Source organism: Chelonia mydas, chromosome 9 (genome assembly GCF_015237465.2).
Source record: "Chelonia mydas isolate rCheMyd1 chromosome 9, rCheMyd1.pri.v2, whole genome shotgun sequence".
In the NCBI taxonomy this organism is placed as follows: domain Eukaryota; kingdom Metazoa; phylum Chordata; order Testudines; family Cheloniidae; genus Chelonia; species Chelonia mydas.
The window spans coordinates 26,517,541-26,536,298 of NC_057855.1; the positions used below are offsets into that span (position 1 = coordinate 26,517,541).

Consider the following 18,758-nt stretch of genomic DNA (forward strand, 5'->3'; position numbering starts at 1 on the left):
TCTCTTTACCTGTCTACCGCAGATTCTCAGAGTATGTTTTTTGTGGCAGCTAGTAAAATGGGTTATCTATAAACAGAAATGATTATCTACCTCGCAGGCTTATTGCAAGGCTTAATTCATGCTTCTAAGTAAGTTGAAATTGTTAGATGAAATTTACTTTGTAACTTTTCTGCAGAAGAAACTTGTTTAAGAACACCATGTGAATGAATAAAGCATGGAGTTTTTGCTCAGAGATCAAAAGCCACCCTTTCTCCCCCAAATTACACTCTATGGGAGATGCTGATGGCGGATGGGTGAAAATAGTTTCATGGTCCTGCTGAATTTCAAACCAAATAGCTCAGTTCAATCTACAGGGTAGATGGTTGGGCAATTTGCTGCTCTGATACTTAACAGGGCATTGAGGGTGAGATCCTGTGCTGGTGTAAATTAACATTTACACCCATTGAAAGTCTGGTCTGAAATATTCAAATGTGTCAAATAGGAGACAAAGGCAGAGATCTCAGACAGTATTGTCCAAATGTAGTTCATATTCAATACATTTCAATTTTCATGCTGAGTTATTCAGTTTACAGGATTGTACTGTGTACTGAGAAATGCAGAAGTCATGAAGCTGTGGGAACGTACGTATTAAAAGCAAAACAGGTTTTTGAACTTTACATGCTGCATGTTTTATTATCAGGCAGGTAGGAAACAAATTTTAAAAATACACAAACTATATCAGATGACAAAATAAAACAAACTTTGGGCCATACCTTGACATTCTTACTTACTGGAGCGTCACCCGAGGAATACCACAATAAGGATTTAACTCGTCTGGCATAACAACTCTTAGAGCCCCAGTGCTTTATGGGTCCACAACTATCAACAGTGAGATGCCATATCCTAAACCAGGTCGTTTGGTTCCCAATAGGAACCCTCTTTTTATGTACAGTACTTCATCATCCTGTGGAGTGCATTAAAGTGAAGTCTGGCTTGAGATTTGGACTTCTCTAGCCCAAGTCAGGTATCCGATAATACCTGGGCTCCAAAAGCAAGGTTCACCATTTTTTAGTTATTCAACAAATACCAAACACCCACACATATGATAATTTATTATAAAACTATTGAGCCCATCCTGGGATGCACCACTCCCCCCACAGTTCAACCAAGAATTGAAAGTGGCTCAGCCACTTAAAGGTGAATGGTCTGTAGCCACCCAGAAACAGTGTGAAACAAGAACAAAGAGAGGGCCATGAGGTGAATGTTGAGTGCGGGGTCTAGTTCTGCTACACATGTCACAGGTGCGTAAGGTCCGCCCTCGGTCAGTATGTGGAATATGTCTGCCAGGCCAGCTGAAAGGCTAGTCACTAAAGTCCTGGGACCGACACAGCTACAACACCACTGCATATATTTTCTCTGCCCTCTGACAGACGCCATCAAGACATTAGATTTCCATTAAGTTAAAAACAGACAAGTGCATAAATATTATATTCTTCTATCATATAGCAATACTTAGTGCAGTCCAGTCCAGTGACCCTTATTAACATAACCAGCTATTGAAGCCAGTGAGAGTTTTGCCTGAATAAAGATAGTAAGATAAGGTCTATTATGCAGTTGCTTAGTAATGGCTTCATTTTGTATGTACTAACCAACCCTAAATGAAGCTCGCTACATAAAGCCTCAATATACAGCAGTAAAAGCTGTTCCATAAACCAGGGTCCTTTATTCCTCAGGGTGTTCCTGTGTCCGAGTGCCTTGTCATCGCTTCATTTGCTGTGGGTGTAAACCTTTTTAAGAGTTGTCTTACTTTAGTCATCAGCATCTCCCTGAAGTGATCACCCATTAGGAAATAAAAGACAGGGTTAATTACACTATTTAAAAATGCAATAGGCCTTGTGATAATATAAATGGTCTTGATGATGTTCTGCGTACACACGGATAACTTCCAGGATTCCATTTGGGAGGCAATCCTTACATTGCGCATTATGTGATATGGAGTATAGAATAGTGAAAAGAAAACCAGTGCTATGATGACTAAAGACAGAGGTTTCTCAAGGGGCTGAGCAGCTGTGAGCTGCTCTCTACGTTTCTTAAGAAAGATAACCATCTTCATGTAAAAGAAGCACATAACACACAGAGGTATTACAAACCCCAGAAGAGTCAGGCACATGCTATAGACCAGGTTTTCTTTTGGATTTTCAGAACTTGCATAATCTGTACACTGGTTACCCTCGGGAGTATCTTTAGATTCTATGAAGGTGATTATTGGTACCAGTTCAAGTATAACAAGGATCCATATGGCAACAGAGAAAACAACAGCTATCTTCCTCTTCTGTAGAAAATGTTCTCTGAAAGGATATTGAATGAGCATATAACGATCAATGCTGATAAAAGTAAGGAAAAGGATGCTTGTGTATAGGTTTACATGCAGCATGAACCTGTTGCTTTTGCACAAAATGTTAGCATATATCCATTTTTCTTTGGAGTAGCTTGTCACCAACATTGGAAGTGTGCATAGAAATACAAAGTCTGATAATGATAAGTTAAATAAGTAAATATTGCCACTTTTCCAAACTTTCAGGCAGAATATGTAGCCAAAGACAACAATGCTGTTTCCGATGATGCCAAAAATGAACTCAATGGTATACATGGTAGAAAGGTAATACTTTTGCAGGGTGTTATCCATCTCCAGGCAGTCACCTGTCTTATTCACAGCCTGGGAAGTTAAAAAAGTAAAATCAATAATAAGAATACAATGACAATTACGGTGCTATTTTATTTTTTGATATCACAATGAATATTTCCAGTTCTGCAAAAAATGTGTCTTATAAACACTTGAAAACAAAAAAGTTTAAGGTCTTGGTATCAAAGAGATGTAAAAACACAATGATAAAAACATACAGATGAAATCCAGAGAGAATTCTGCCTCAGTAGGAAATCGAGTAAGGACTTTGGGATTTTGTATGACAACATTTATTTTCCTGAGAGTCTCCCAGAAGACAGAGCACAAAGGTGATTCTGATTCTTAGTGTCCATTACGCTACAAGTGTAAACTAAAAGCATTATGTTATACTTACACAGCACTGGGCTGGAGGGAGTGCGATCGGAGGGGGAAGAGAAAAAATACAAATAAGTAAAATCTGTCTCACAACAGCATTTTTTGGAAATCATCTGCCTTTGTGCCTGTGGAGCTTTACTCCCACATTTTACTCACTGCTTACTAAGACAGAAATCCCATAATTTCCAATGGGACCTTTGCCCAAGTAAGGAATGAAGTAGTAGTACAGGATTGAGCAATTGGTATAACTATGCTCTGAAGAAGTTTCTATTAGTCATGGTGGTTTAAAAAAAAAAAAAGCAACAAACTTGTTTGTTAACCAATAGGAATATTTGCTATTTATATATTCACAGTAATAAACTAATGATAATCTTGTTTGTCAGAATTACATGGAAACAGTCTTATAGAAGAAATAAGGCAGCTACAGCGTGTACTGCAGTTTACATGTGTGTGTCTCAGGAATTCAGAGGCAATACTGAAGAAATGGAGATCTCGGGACTTGCAGTTTCATAGACCATAACATTATTTGTCTATTTTTCACAATACAAGCCAGTGCTCAACAGATTAAATCCAAAGTTCACAAATGTTGGCAGAGTCAGGGCCAGATCGAAATCCCACTGAAGTCAATGAAAAGACATTAGCTAAATTCAAGTTCAGAATAAAATTAGTGAAATTTCAGTGGTGTAATCTGTAAACTTTCATCAGTTCACAATTTTTGTAGCAAACATTTTACAAGTAAACCCCAGAGATCTATTCAGCTCTCTGTATGGCGTTTTATTATAATTAATTATTTGTATGACAGAGTGCTCAGAGTCCCATTCTGGCAAGTGCGGTGAAGTTGCGAGACAGTCCCTGTCCTGGAGAACTTTCAGCGTAGTATGTTTTCTGTATTTTAGCCAACATGTAACTATTCGATTGCTGCATGCTAAGGAAAATGCTTTATTAAGGGAATATAAGCACACAATTTTGCTTATTCACTCACTTTGCAAAGTTGTGAAAATACATTGTTCAGCATCCCTTTTTAGTGTAGGCCTATCTATAAATAATTACGTTTACAATTTTAATTCCCTGATAATATAAATAACTCTAAAAAGGCAAATTACCCAGGTTAATTGAGAATAACATCCACAGTTTATTGCACCTTTTATTTGGTTATTTAAAACTGTTTATTATTCTCCTTTTAGATTTCAGAATAAAATATATCACGATGGGCTAAAGAGCCCTTGTTAAAATTCCAGAGAGGACTGGGATACTAAGTCTCTGAAGCAGTTCACCCACCTCTCCCCAACAAAATGCAAATTAGCCCTTGGGCTCAAAAACATTGCTTTGCCTTTAAATGCAGTAGATTGCACCCAGTATCAACTTTTGGGGTGGGGGGGTGGACAAATCTGGGGGAAGGATGCTTCTATATTCCCCAAATGACACAAGTTGACTATTGTGCTGTATCTTCAATGTACTCCATATATTTTTCAGGAACAAGTATAAACATTTCTACTAGAGTGTACCTAGTGAAAGTTTGTTTGCCAAGCAGTTTTGCCTTCTTCATAGGTTACAGTTATGAGAAATTCTTTCTATTTAAATGGGGAAGTACATTAACAGATTCTCTAGTTTTTCACCCTTCCCCCCCTGCATGTCAAAAAACACACACACCTGGTTTGTGGGGCTTATTACAGGCTAAGGAGGGAATTTTTGGAGGAGCCCATTATTAAAATATTGGCAGCACATCACTGACAACATATGGAGGGAAAATGAAATATAAGAAAAATAGAAATTAGATTACAATTTAAGTTCAATGAAGTCTCAATTAACACTTCCTAAGAAGGGAAATTACATTGTCTCAAAATCTGCTATACACATGGTCCTTAAGATAGTTACATGCTCTTTCTCTGACATTCCTATTTTAAATGTTTTGTATATTTATTGTTTATATTGTCTAAAATATATAAAATCCATCACTGAATTATATGGGTAGCTGATAGCAAGATACTCTATTGCAGCAAGAAAAACAAACAAAACTTATTTTAAAGCTATGAGAGAAAGTAGTTATATGAAACAAAAATGTATACACAGATATCATGTACTAATAGATTCTTATAAAAAATATTGATAGAATCACTGCAAGTTATTGACTTTGATTAAAGCAACCCCGGATACTGCTTTTAGCTAGTCATTACAATTCAAACAATTAGGAACAAACTCAAACCTTTTGTTTAAAAATAAAAAAGTTTAAGCAACCAGATCACTGCATACTACATAAGCATTCGCATTTTGAATGAAAAAAAAGTTAAAATATTGAAAGCCCCATTGTTCCATGTACATCCTGTAAACAGACTCACTGATCACCTTCAGAGCAATATTCAGGGTACAGGTAACACAAAGACAGAATGCGGTGCACTCTTCATTTAGTTGTTTTTATATGGTTTGCCACATCTTTAAATTTTGTTAATGAAGGGACAAAATTTTAACAGTTTGTCATAAGCTTTAAAGAGTACAACACTGTAACAGTTTAATATGAAAGTCTAACTCACTAAAGATTACAACTTACCATTTTGTGGAATGAGTACTGTCTTAGTAGACACTCCTTCACTCATGACCGGATGAAAGCTTCTGGTTTACTAGAGTGCAACTGAGCACAGTTGTCTCAGCTTATTTTGCATATCATGCAAAGGTGGTTAATTATTCAAGAGTACAGGGCAAATTGTCCGAGCTTGCTGTGTGGGAAGTTTCACTGAAGTGGAAAGTATTGCAAAACTTATTCTGAGTCAACTAGAAAACCAATGAAATAATTCTTCTTTGCAGAGACCTATTCAAATCTGACTATGTGCGCTGCCGTAAGTAGCCAGAAATTTTCTGGTGTGCTTACTTATCATATTTATTTTTAAATGGCTGGAGAATGATGAAAGCATCTTTTAAAAAGATTTTGAATTCAGTAAACAGATGTTTAAAACTACTACTATTTCCTAATACTAATGAAATATTCACAGCAGGAGGATATGTATGGCCTTGTGGCTGAATCGCAGGACTAGGAGTCAGGAGATCTGGGTTATGACGACATTTCTCTCATTCATTCACTGACCTTGGGTAAATCAACCCACCTCTGTGCCTCAGTTTCCCCATCAAAATAAGCAGAATTACTCTTTCCTACTTCCTGAAGGTGTTACGAGAATTAATTCACTAATGTTCGTAATGTTCTTTGAGATCCTTAGATGGAAGGAAAGTTTAAACCATTGTATGTTTTATTGCCAGATTAATTTCAGTTTTCTAAGGATCAAGGAAACATTCATCAAGTTGACAGTTAAAAATAAATGCAACACACAGACGAATATAATCCTAGCACTAATGACCAACTAGTCCCCCATATTAAATATTTGTCTTAGTTATTACAATTTACACTATTAGAGCAGAAAACATTTTAATACTTCCAAAGCTTTTTATTTTGCACTCCAGTGTTGTAGAACAGTGTTGGATGTATTTTCTGAATCAGGGATAAATACTCTGCTGCAGTAGCCTGGCACAGCATCACTGAAGTTAATATACTTGAGCTAATTTATACCAGTGAATAATTTACCCCTCAGTTTCAAAATATGCAGGCTCATTTTTCACTCCGAGATATCCACATATGCTGATTTACATGACTAAATGTTTCACATGAAAAAAACCCTCAGCTATTTATCTTCAAGCTTGATTTGCATATGCATATTGGTTTGTTGCACTCCTTTAATTTTATTTTCACACAAATTCAGTTTGCAAGCAAAAGTTTGAATGTTTTTGCATGTGCAAAAATTTGGTCATGATAGACAGTGTGCACAAAAATTAAGGCAGATTAAAGTAGATCAATAGTTTTACAGGTCAGGTTGGCACCACTCAAACTTTTGGCCCTGTATAGTGAATCAGGAATAGCCAAACTTGGTTAGGTAAAGATCAACTGTCATTGACAACTAACAGTAAACTTTTTTTTTTCGGTATGTTTAAAAATAAGTTTGACTATAAGACCTATAGACCTGTCTCACACCAAAAAAGTACCATTAATTTCAGATTATATTGTACATGAAGGTTGCAGGCCCAGGTTCACAATTATTTATTTTTAAACTGGATGTTTTTGTGAAGAAGTTCGTTAGGTCTGAATTTCATGTAAACAAAGAAGAATTACTTTTTTTGCCCAGCTAATGGCAGCCTCCCAAGAATTACTGACTGGCCTTAAATCAATAATACTCCACAGTGGCCCAAAATTTATTTATTGAGATGGGGAGGGCAGTATGAGATCAAGAAAATAATTCTGATTGCCCCTCAGGAAATACTGTAGAACTTTCAGAACATTTGTGCAATAAATTCCCACAGTTCAGTAACATATGTACAGTTACAGAGCACTGATTGCTTGTAACTAAGGCTAAACTTTAAATGATCAAAATCAGACTGCGACATAAACAGGATATTCATTGCAGTATTTCTTAGACTGATGGTATCTAATATTTGGATAGCATTATTAATGTACATGACACTCCACTACATGTACTGTGTCAAAACAAATAATAGGTCCATGACTCAAGGAGCATGCATTCTAAAACCAGAGAGTAGTGTGTGATATCCTTGGCATGTCCTCTCATCCTTCTCTGCAGAGAAGAATCAACAGAGTTTTTGACAGCCTCACTGGCTCTACAGAAAATGCACCACACCTCTCTTCCTTACAGTTTGTCTCTGTAACTTCAAGTGGGTCCCTGAAAGTACTAGGGAAAGTTCTTCCTCATGTGAAGACGCTCACCTACAGAGACCCATGGAGTTCAGTTCAAGCACACATCCTATTCATGTAAGATTATTGAGGCTATGGTGTCATTAGCAGGACAATGATTCCAGCTCTAAATCTCTTTCTCTTCCAACAAAGAAAAGGCTACTGCTCAATTGTCTGATGAAAACTGGAAAGAAAGCTAGCTTAAACCCAGGAAAGATTAAAAGGGATGTTATTAGGAAGAGGAAAGTATTATGAAGAAATGGGAATGTTACAACCACATCCAACATCAGAGAAAACTGGATAGAAGAATGTGCCCCAGAGTAAGTGTTCATACATGAACAATGCTAACGGAGAGAGTGGTACTGGGAGGACACCAATTGTTCAGGAGACCCCAGACACTTGCATCATCACAAAACAACTTGCACTTGGTGAATCCAAACTCATAAGAACGGCCCTACTGGGTCAGACCAAATGTCCACCTAACCCAGTATCCTGTCTTCCGACAGTGGCCAGTGCCAATTACCCCGGAGGGAATGAACAGAACAGGTAATCATCAGGTGATCCACCCCCTGTTGTTGATTCCAAGCTTCTGGCAAACAGAGGCTAGGGACACCATTCCTGCCCATCCTGGTTAATAGCCATTGATAGACTTATCCTCCATGAATTTATCGAGTTCTTTTTTGAACCCTCTTATGGTCTTGGGCTTTGCAACATCCTCTGGCAAGGCATTCCACAGTTTGACTGTGCATTGTGTGAAGAAATATTTCCTTTTTATCTTCACTATCTACAACCTTCCTTGTGGTTAATGCAAATGAAGCAAACAAAAGAGCAGTCATGTTCACAGCGCATTTAGTGACAATACTCACTCAATGTCAGTTCAATGAAAGAATTCTTGCTCTTTGTAGGAGACATTTTTGATAAACTTTTCTAAATTTGTTTTTAGAGGTGATATGCTCTTCACCCAAACCTGTCATCTACTCAAAGTGAAAGTCAAGGATGGCAGGATTGGGCACAGCCCAAATCTTTGTCTCTGCTTTATCACTGTATATTTTCCCTGGTTATGATGACAGCCTTGTTTACCGAGCTGAGAGAAGTTGTGGTTTTAATACTTTGCCTGCTAGTGAATAAATGTGGATGTTACTGTGCATTTGTTGGACAGGATGGCAGCCACAATCAGGAAAGATGTCAGATACTGTACAGTATCAGAAGATTACCACCCATATCATTCATTCACCTATACACATGCAATACTAAAGGTATTTGTAATTAAGGGAAGGATGTGGTCCTACATGTTTCGTATACCATATCTTTGTATCCTGTTTTTAATATTAAAGATATCAGGTGCAGCCTTAAATGTGAGAGACTTGAGCAAACACTCAGTGTAAAGAAAATTATGGGCCACAGCTGGAAGTGCATGTGAATGTTTGTCCATAATTAATTTTTGGCAGCTCACCTTGAAAACTATAGCCAGGCTGTGATGGGCGAGTTAAGTATAGAGTAGATAGTGAGAAAAATAATATAATATCTGCAAGGAGAGGAGCGTGGAAGTGTAGAGGTACAGAAGAAACACCATCCCATGCTTCAGGAGGCATTGACGTAGCGCCAACTATTTTATTCAATGTTTTTCAGCTGTGTCATGATCCCCTCAGAAAATTCACACTAAGGGTGTTTTCTGATGAAGGTAGCAGTCTGTTCAAAATGTATCTATGGCTAAGTCCAGCGAGAGAGCCCAGAATGTGATCCTTATGTAGCTATTACCTAGGCAGATCGAGGCGGAAAAGAGGGAAAACAACAAAAAACAAGGGAAAAGAGAAAACTGCTCTTTCAGGACAACCTTATTGATAAAGAATGCAGATCTGATGACACCTTGGAAGAAAAATGGGCATCAGTTTCTCATTGCTTTTCTTTAGTCTAAGGCCAAGCTCCCCCCTTCTGACCCCTCCCCCAGTGCCTCTTTCACACTGGCAGCCCTGCTCTTACCAACTCCTCCCACTCCTTCCCAGCGCTTCAGGAGCACTGCAAACAGCTGATTCGCGGCTTTCAAGCTCCGGAGGGGAGCGGAGTGGAGTGGGGATGGGGCATGCCCAGGGGAGGAGACAAGGAAGAGGCAGGGTGGGGTCTGGGGGAAGGGGTGGAGTGCGGGCAGAGCCTAGAGTGGAGGGGAAGGTCGAGCACCACCCTCCAGCAAGATGAGAAGTCAGCACCTATGGTCCTGGTAGTGCCCCAAATTTTCAGGTGCCCTATGCAGCCACATATGCTGTGTATACTTAAAGACAGTCCTGACTGTAAATGTGAGAAATAATCAACCAAACTTCTCTTGCTCCAGGAGCAAGAGAATTTCCCTTGCTTCATTCAGGATTTTCAATTTGTATTCCCTTTTCTTATTCTTGCCTGGAAGTGCCAATATGTCACAAAGGTCCTATTGTTGCTTGTCACCTGAATGACAGCTAAATCCAGAGGGAATCTTGAGACAAGAGAGAAAGCTTCCTTCTTAACTATTTTCAACTTTAGGACGTTGTTCCCATAAGCTTTCTTGGACAGCCATTTGCCTTGAATTAAAGGCCTACCTGAGCTCTCTTAAGGGTACAGAAGGTAATTTGGTTTCTGATTCTGGCAATTCCACTGACAGTCAGGAAAATGGGTGTAGTACAGCACCCCCATGGAATACTTTCCACACCTGGTCACTTTCATACAGGGAAACATTTGAGAAGTTCCCACCTGTCAAGGTTCCTTCCCCACTCTGAACTCTAGGGTACAGATGTGAGGACCTGCATGAAACCTCCTGAGCTTACTTTTACCAGCTTAGGTTAAAACTTCCTCAAGGTACAAACTATTTTACCTTTTGCCCTTGGACTTTTGCTGCCACCACCAAACGTCTAACCGGTATATTACTAGGAAAGAGTCTGTTTGGAAACACCTTTCCCCCCAAAATCCTCCCAAACATTACACCCCCTTTCCTGGGGAAGGTTTGATAAAAATCCTCACCAATTTGCATAGGTGACCACAGACCCAAACCCTTGAATCTTAAGAACAATGAAAAAGCATTCAGTTTCTTAAAAGAAGAATTTTAATAGAAGAAAAAGTAAAAAGAATCACCTCTGTAAAATCAGGATGGTAAATACCTTACAGGGTAATTAGATTCAAAACATAGAGAATCCCTCTAGGCAAAACCTTAAGTTACAAAAAGACACAAACAGGAACATCCATTCCATTCAGCACAGCTTATTTTCTCAGCCATTTAAAGGAATCAGAATCTAACGCATATCTAGCTAGATTACTTACTAAGTTCTAAGACTCCATTCCTGTTCTGTCCCCGGCAAAAGCATCACACAGACAGAGAGAGAGAGACTTTGTTTCTCCCTCCCCCCAGCTTTTGAAAGTATCTTGTCTCCTCACTGGTCATTTTGGTCAGGTGCCAGTGAGGTTATCCTAGCTTCTTAACCCTTTACAGGTGAAAGGGTTTTTCCTCTGGCCAGGAGGGATTTTAAAGGTGTTTACCCTTCCCTTTATATTTATGACACCATCAGAAATAAAAATTGTGAATTCTTTCCTTAGACAATTAGACTGGAACCGAAGTGTTTGACAGATCTCTCAGAGGGAGGACAGATCGTGAGAGAGCAGTAAGAGTTCCTCTGAAAATAACTGAAGAAGCTGAGGGACTAAAGTGGTTGAAACATCTAGTCAATAAGTACAGATACTATCTCACATGATTAGATTAACAACAAGTCTCCTATAAGCTTCCTAACATGGACTGGCCATCACAGATACCATCAGACTGGTAAACAAATAAGGAATAGGGGAGAAGCCAAAGGGCATTGCCTGGAATTGAAAATAGGTCTCAGTCTCACAAAGTGCAGGCAGCATTAATGGCACAGGCTTCCTTGTAGGACAAGAGATTTCTTTTCAAGGTTTTCATTATCAGAAAGGCCCAAATGCCATGCAGAAATGGGTCTTGCAGCCCATCAATCAGCCTGGACAGAACTAGCACTAGTGAAATTTGTCTCCTCTCTCCCCTACCATGAAAAGTCTTGAATTTATCACCTTAAAAAATACTCAAAATCTGTCTCATTGCAATTTTTTTCACTCAGGAAAAAACAAACAAAGCCTCTCTTTCCTTTCCTTCAATCCCACTATTCTTGGGCCTATATTTAACGAGGTCACCATCAAAAGAGATGCCTGTCAACAGTTACTTCTCTTTTCCCCTATACTTAGGGCAGGAAAAAATAATACATGCAGAATTGTTTGTAGGAGCAGGGCCTTACTATGCTGTGTGTAAGGGCATGATCCTGCAACTTTTATTCATAAAAATTGTCCCACCGATGTAAAGGCTATGGGATCATGAGCAGACTCACATAATGGAAGGTGCTCCACGCTATACATACCATACCTGTTGGCAGTTAGGGACTACTAAATAGAAAGAGATTTAAAGTCAGTGGATATTAACAAGTCCTACAAATACTGTTTACAACACTATTTAGCCCTGGTCTACACTAGGAGTTTAGGTCAAATTTAGCAGCTTTAAATCGATGTAAACCTGCACTCGTCCACATGATGAAACCCTTTTTTTCGACTTAAAGGGCTCTTAAAATTGATTTCCTTAATCCACCTCTGACAAGTGGATTAGCGCTTAAATCAGCCTTGCCAGGTCGAATTTGGGGTACTGTGGACGCAATTAGACGGTATTGGCCTCCAGGAGCTATCCCAGAGTGCTCTATTGTGACTGCTCTGGACAGCACTCTCAACTCAGATGCACTGGCCAGGTAGACAGGAAAAGGCCCACAAACTTTTGAATTTCAATTTCCTGTTTGCATGGTCACCTGCAGCTTGCCACGCTGGCCAGAGCTCATCAGCAGAGGTGACCATGCAGAGCTCATCGGCAGAGGTGACCTTGATGGAGTCCCAGAATCACAAAAGAGCTCCAGCATGAACCAAACGGGAGGTACGGGATCTGATCGCTGTATGGGGAGAGGAATCCGTGCTATCAGAACTCCGTTCCAGTTTTCGAAATGCCAAAACATTTGTCAAAATCTCCCAGGGCATGAAGGACAGAGGCCATAACAGGGACATATGGAGACAGTTAGCTGAGCGGGCTCCATGCTTGCCGTGGTATGGCGTCAGCACAGGTAACTCAAGAAAAAAGGCGCAAAACGATTGTCTGCCCTTGCTTTCACGGAGGGAGGGAGGGAACGGGGCCTGATGATATGTACCCAGAACCACCCGCGACAATGTTTTAGCCCCATCAGGCACTGGGATTTCTACCCAGAATTCAAATGGGCGGCGGAGACTGCGGGAACTGTGGGATAGCCACCCACAGTGCAACGTTCCAGAAGTCGACGATTGCCTCGGTACTGTGGACACACTCCGCCGACTACATGCACTTAGAGCACTTGTGTGGGGACACACACAATCAACTGTATCAAACCGCTTTCTACAAAACCGACTTCTATAAATTCAACCTAATTTCATAGTGTAGACATACCCTTATTCAATATTCACTGTGTCAAGCTATAACGGTGCTTCTTAGCTCCCAGCATGTAAGGGTTTAGAGGGAGAGTCCAGGTCCTCTTCCTGTCACATGGGGGATCTGGATACTGCTGCTGTAAAAAGCAAAGGGGAAACTGCTGCAGTGGAGGCTACTTAGGGTGAAGGCTGTGTCCTCTCCCCTCCCAGCATGCTGACAGCTGGAAAGGCCTCTGCTATTTGTTACCAAAGCCCATATCCTCTCAGGTATTTAGGCATCTGACTCCCAGTGAAATCAACGGAAGTTAAGTGCCTAAATACCATTACGGATCTGAGCCCAAGTGTTCTGGTCTGTGTTCTTGTTTTTGAATCTTCTTTGTGTTAAAGACAAACCTGAGGAAAGGCACTTCTGAACTGTATTTTGGGCCTTCATTTTACCATCCCCAGCTGGCATATCTGTCCCTGGCTTACATGCAGCAACAGCGAACTCAGTGCTGTACAAGATAAAGTTTAAGTCAGCCCCTACCTTTAGTAGCTTATAATCTGAAGAAAAGGCACTGGTACTGTAAACAAGATCCCTGGCATGAACACATGATATGGTACAAAACTTAACATATGAACCCTGGTAGGAATCACCAAGGGAAAACTGAACTATTGCTTAGATTTGCATCAGTTTCATCACAGCAAATTTATGTTCCTTGGGGATCTTAGTAGCTCACTTTACTATTTGTCAACTTTGTTTGGAAATATTTTGATTACGAATGCAAAGTACACCAGGGAGAAAGAGAAAACACACAGAGAAGAAAAGTTATTGACATCTGCATGTTCAGCATTCTTGAATTTAAACCAGTGTTTGCATGCCTCATCTTTAAAACATGAGTTTAAAGAGAATGAAGTCATATAGTGAAATTGCTATTATGTAGATAGTGTGACAAAGTTCTGAGCCTGTATTGGTGGGTCCCACAGTTCTGGGCGGATTCAGTGGCCTCAGGAACTCATTAAAGCCACAATGTGACCTCCCTTTCTCAGTGTAGTGGCAAGAGTCACAGCCTATTGAGTTACTTTCATCACCAGCCAGTATGGGAGATAGGAACGGGGGGGAGGGGGGAATAACCCCACAGTCTCTGTTGCTCCATAGAGCTCAGTAGGCCCAGTTCAGCCTCCTGCCTGGAGCAAGTCCTGCTTCCCTTCTCCAGTGGATCTCTGTAGTGGGGGGAGGGGAGAGAACCCAGGCCTACCCTCTACTCTGGGTTCCAGCCCAGGGACCCTAATGGTGGCAGCTATTGGTGGCTTTCCCTTCACCACTGAGGCTGCTTTGATTCCCTGGGCCACTTCCTCTGTGGTCCCCTTTTCCAAGCTTTACTCTTACTTCAGAATTCAGCAATACTTCCTCTCCTCCAGCTCCTTTCACCTCAGTTTCCCCACCCCGCGGAGGAGAGCTTTTAAGCAGTATGAGTGAGACGTTGATTGGTTCCAGCTGTCTCCATTAGCCTAATGGTCTTAACTGGCCCTTTGCCAGTTAATTGGGGTCAGGTGCCAGCATTAGCCTAATGACCTTAACTGGTTAATTGGTGTCAGGTACCTTGATATCTGGAGTAGCCTTTGTTTGGCTATCCAGGGAATAAGGACCTGCTCATTCTGAGACTGATATACTTGTCTTCTACTCTTTTGAGGTTGTTTTGCTGGCTGGTTGCCCCCCTGGCTGCTGCTGTGGGGAGGACCCTGCTGGTGTAACCCTCAGAGGGTAGTGCAAGTCCCCACTTTTTCTATCATTTTTGGGGCCTCGTCTGGCTGGGTTGCTGCTGCCGCCCCTGCTGCTGCCGTTAGAGAGCTTGTCATTGCTGCTGGAGCTGAGGAGGGAGTGGAGGAGGCCTTCTTCTGTGGAAGGGGTTTGTAACATCTTCGCTTCTGTGGTGGTAGGTGCCTTCGCTGTAGGGACCTGGGGGAGTGGTATGGAGCCCTCCCCCTAGGCCGCCCCTTTCCACCTACCTTCTGGCTCTATTCTTCACTCCCCAGGCCAGCAGTTTGCTCTGCCTTTCTATCCATCCTGAGACAGTAGCGGCAGCTAGCGGGCACTTGTTGTTTGGGCACCCATGGGTGCGTGTTTCCTTTCCTTTCCTTGGCTTTGTCCTCCCTCCCCTGCTGCATTTGGCCAATGGGCTCCCTTCCCATCTGCCTTGTGTGCTGCCCTGTTCTTGCAGCTGGTTGTCCCCTTCCCCTTTGCTGCCTGCCCTGCCCTCCCCCTTCTAGCCACCCTGTTTGCTCTGTTTTGCCCTGCTCTGTTTTTTTGGTCCTTAGTTGGTTTTGTTTGCCCTGCCCTTGTCCTGCGGTACAGGTGTGGTTGCTGGCCCCGCTTCTCCCCCTTTGGTTTGGTTGCTTTTGAGCCCACCCTGGTTTTTTGCTCCATGCCTGAGGCATACCTGATGTGACTGTCCCCTTCATTCCAACCCTTTGCTTCTTGCCCCCCTCCCCGCCCCCGGTGTGCCCTCATTGCCTGCATGCCCACGTTCCGCAGTTGGAGCTTGAGATTCCCCCCTCTTTTTTTCCCCCCTGTTAATCCCTTCACTGTTGCACACTCCCCCACAATGTCTTAATTTTCCCTTCCCTTCCTTTCCTTAGTGCAGCCGGGGAAGCTGGGTTTTTTTTCATCTTGTGCTGGGAGTTGTGTTCTTTGTTTCTCTCTGTCCTTTTCTCTTGGCTCCCCCGCTCTCAGCCTAGCGGGTGGGGTGTGGTAGCCGTTCCCCCCTCACCCTTGCCCTTTCCTACCCTCCATTCCTCCTTTACCTGCCCCAGTGGCTGTCCCACTCCCTCCCTTTCTGTGGTGGGTGATTCGGGGGGTGGGACTTTGCTGGCCACCCGCGCAGCTCCCCTTCAATCTTCCTCCCCACGCCCTTCCCAGCGATGGCTGCCTTGACTGCCACTGCTGTGTTACCCGTCAGCACTGCCACTGAGGCACTGGCGACAGCGGGCATGGATTGGGACTCCCAAGACTCTGTTGCTGCTGCTGCGACCTCTGCCACCTCCACTTCCAAGACCTCTCCCTGGGCCGGTGGGAGGGCCGGTGGACAAAAAAGGGCAAGGGCCCCGCCCGGAAGGCGAAGCCTCCTGTGGCGGTGGATCCCTCTCCCGCTGCGGCCCCATCAACGGCCGCAGCCCCCCCTTCTCCCTTACCTGTTGCTCCCTCCACCATCCCTGGGGGTGCCGCTCCCTCGGACCCTAGGGCGTACGCCCAGGTGGCTGCAACCCCAATTCTCGACACCTCGCCGTCTGCTCCAGCCACCTCCCAGAATACCATTCCTGGCGGCCGGGGCCCCTTTCCCACCCTCACCAGGGAGCATGGGGTGCGTTGCCTCCTGGTGTTGGCCTCGCCCCACGTAGAAACCTATGTGCAGGCGTTGGCGCAGGTGGTGGGGCCCACAGCCATGGTGGCAGCCTCTAAGCTGTTTGAGAAGGTGGTGTTCTTCCTGGCGTCGGAGGCCGCCGCCCAGGAGGCGGTGGAGAGGGGCTTGGCGGTGGGGGGCGTTCGTGTCCCCCTTGAGCCTTTGGAGGACCTCAGTGTACGGGTGGTGGTCTCCTCTGTTCCTCCCTTCCTCCCCAATGCCGCCCTTTTGCTGGCCCTCTCCACCCTGGGGAAGCCCCGTCTGTCCTTAGCCCCCTACCATTGGGCTGTAAGGACCCCACCCTCCGCCACATTTTTTTGTTCCGCTCGCAGGTGCAGGTTCAAGTGCCGCCTATGGCACGTGATGGGAAGCTCTGGAGGGGTCCTTTCTGGTGCCACATTGAGGGGCCCAGTACTGGGTTTACTACGCCCCAGGGGAGGCCCAGTGCTTTCTCTGCCAGGCAGCGGGGCACGTCCGGTGGGACTGCCCCTTGGCCCAGCTTGGAGGCATCTGGGACTCCCGATACCTGGAAGGGCATCGGCTCCATCACCAGCAGCCCTGATTGCCCAGTCCCTGGGGTTGCCCCTCCTCCATCCGTGACCACTGTCAACTCGTCTTGGGGGAGGCCCCCCCCCCAGCGTGCCCAGATGAGCGTGCGGGCCCTGCTGCTGTGGTGGGTAGTAGACCGGGGCCTGTGGAGGAGAGGGTGGCAGGGCAGTTGCTGAAATCAAGTGGGGCTTGCCTCAGGGGGAGTCTGTCCCTTTCCCTGTTGTCCTGCCCTCATCTTCCGTTACCCTCCCGTCATTGCCCTCACTCCCAGGATCTGACCCGGCTGGCCAGCCCCGCTCTTTGGAGAGCTGGGAGCTCATGCGAGGGAGGCGCCATAAGCAGGGGACGCGGACCCAGCACCCACCTCTCGTTGGCGAGGGGGAAGGGACCCCATAAGACTATGAGGGGGGTTGCTGGTGCTGGGCTTTCTGTTGGCTCCCCTGCTGCTGTTCATCATTTCGAGTCAGGCGAGGTCACTGCAGCTGCGGAGGCTAGTGCCACCTCTCCCATCGAGTCCCTCCCTGAGGGGATCTTGGAGGGGGTCCCTGCTGCCACTTTGCCATCTGTGCCCCCTGTAGGCACCGAAGTGGCTACTGCCCTGGCTGCTGTTGAGGCGGACCCCATAGAAGCAGGTGGGGACTTTGACTATTTTTGACGAGATCGAGGCCCTGGGCTTGACCCCAACCACCGAGGGGGTGGATGCCCCCCAGTTAGAGGGCCTCAGTCAGTGTGCTTGCCATCTGTCGCCCCTTTCCCCCCGCCTCAGGCGGTTGCCCCCATTTTGGCCTCTGCAATGCCACGGGACCTGACCATCTGCCTGGCCGCAGATGGTAATCTGGCTGACGCCGCCGTGACCAGTGAGGTGATGGCTGATGCTGAGCGGCTGGGCTCTGAGCCCACGGGTGCCCTCCCCTGTGAGGTGGGGCTGCAGCCCCTGCCCCCTTCCTGTGCTGTAATTGTGGGTGCCTTGTTTAGTGGGGCATCTGATCCTGGCGCTGTGGGGGCGCCCCAATCCCTTGCTGTCCCTTTGCCCACCGTGCCAGGTCGAGAGGCACCATGTCCTGGTGGCTCTGCCACTCGGGCCCCTGATTTCGTCCATGTTCCCTGCCCTGACCCTACTCCTGTCCTAGATTTGTGTCCTGTCCCGACCCCGTTGCAGCCTCTGAGCCTGTCCCTACCCTTTATTCCCTCCCTCCTCCTGTTGCTGCTGCCCCCGGGGTTGCCTCATTTTCTTTTTATGAGGGCCCCCGGGAGGCGTTTTTTGTTTTTTCCCTCTCCTGGCCCATCCGGGGCTGCAGTTCTCCCTCCGCCATTGTCCCTAGGGCCAAGTACTGAGTTGAGTGGCACGGCACCGGAGGGACGGGCTCTGTGGCTGGGATCTGAACCCTGATTGTCCATCTTGAAAGGCCACGGGGCTGGCAGGGGGGTCCATTTGGGTGACACCCCAGGGTCTGTGACCCCGGTCCCTGCCTCATGGAGGAACAAGATGCGCTGTTTCCTGGAGGATGCTCGTGGGTCCACGAACAGAGTGCATCTCGTTCTTCAGTGCTGGGGCGATTTCCATCTTGTTCTCCAAACCATTGAGGGCCATTATGGGGAGGGCAAA

General features: G+C 44.6%; 1 protein-coding gene across 1 annotated transcript; it reads right to left on the minus strand.

The window, feature by feature from the left end:
- Nucleotides 1–643: 643 nt before the first annotated feature.
- Nucleotides 644–5,719, minus strand: SUCNR1 (succinate receptor 1). Its single transcript, XM_007057436.4, has 2 exons — nucleotides 5,583–5,719; nucleotides 644–2,695 (listed from the first exon to the last, which is right to left on the minus strand). The coding sequence occupies exons 1-2, from the start codon at nucleotides 5,583–5,585 to the stop codon at nucleotides 1,709–1,711; spliced, it is 990 nt and encodes a 329-aa protein (XP_007057498.3). The 5' UTR covers nucleotides 5,586–5,719; the 3' UTR covers nucleotides 644–1,708.
- Nucleotides 5,720–18,758: the final 13,039 nt, after the last annotated feature.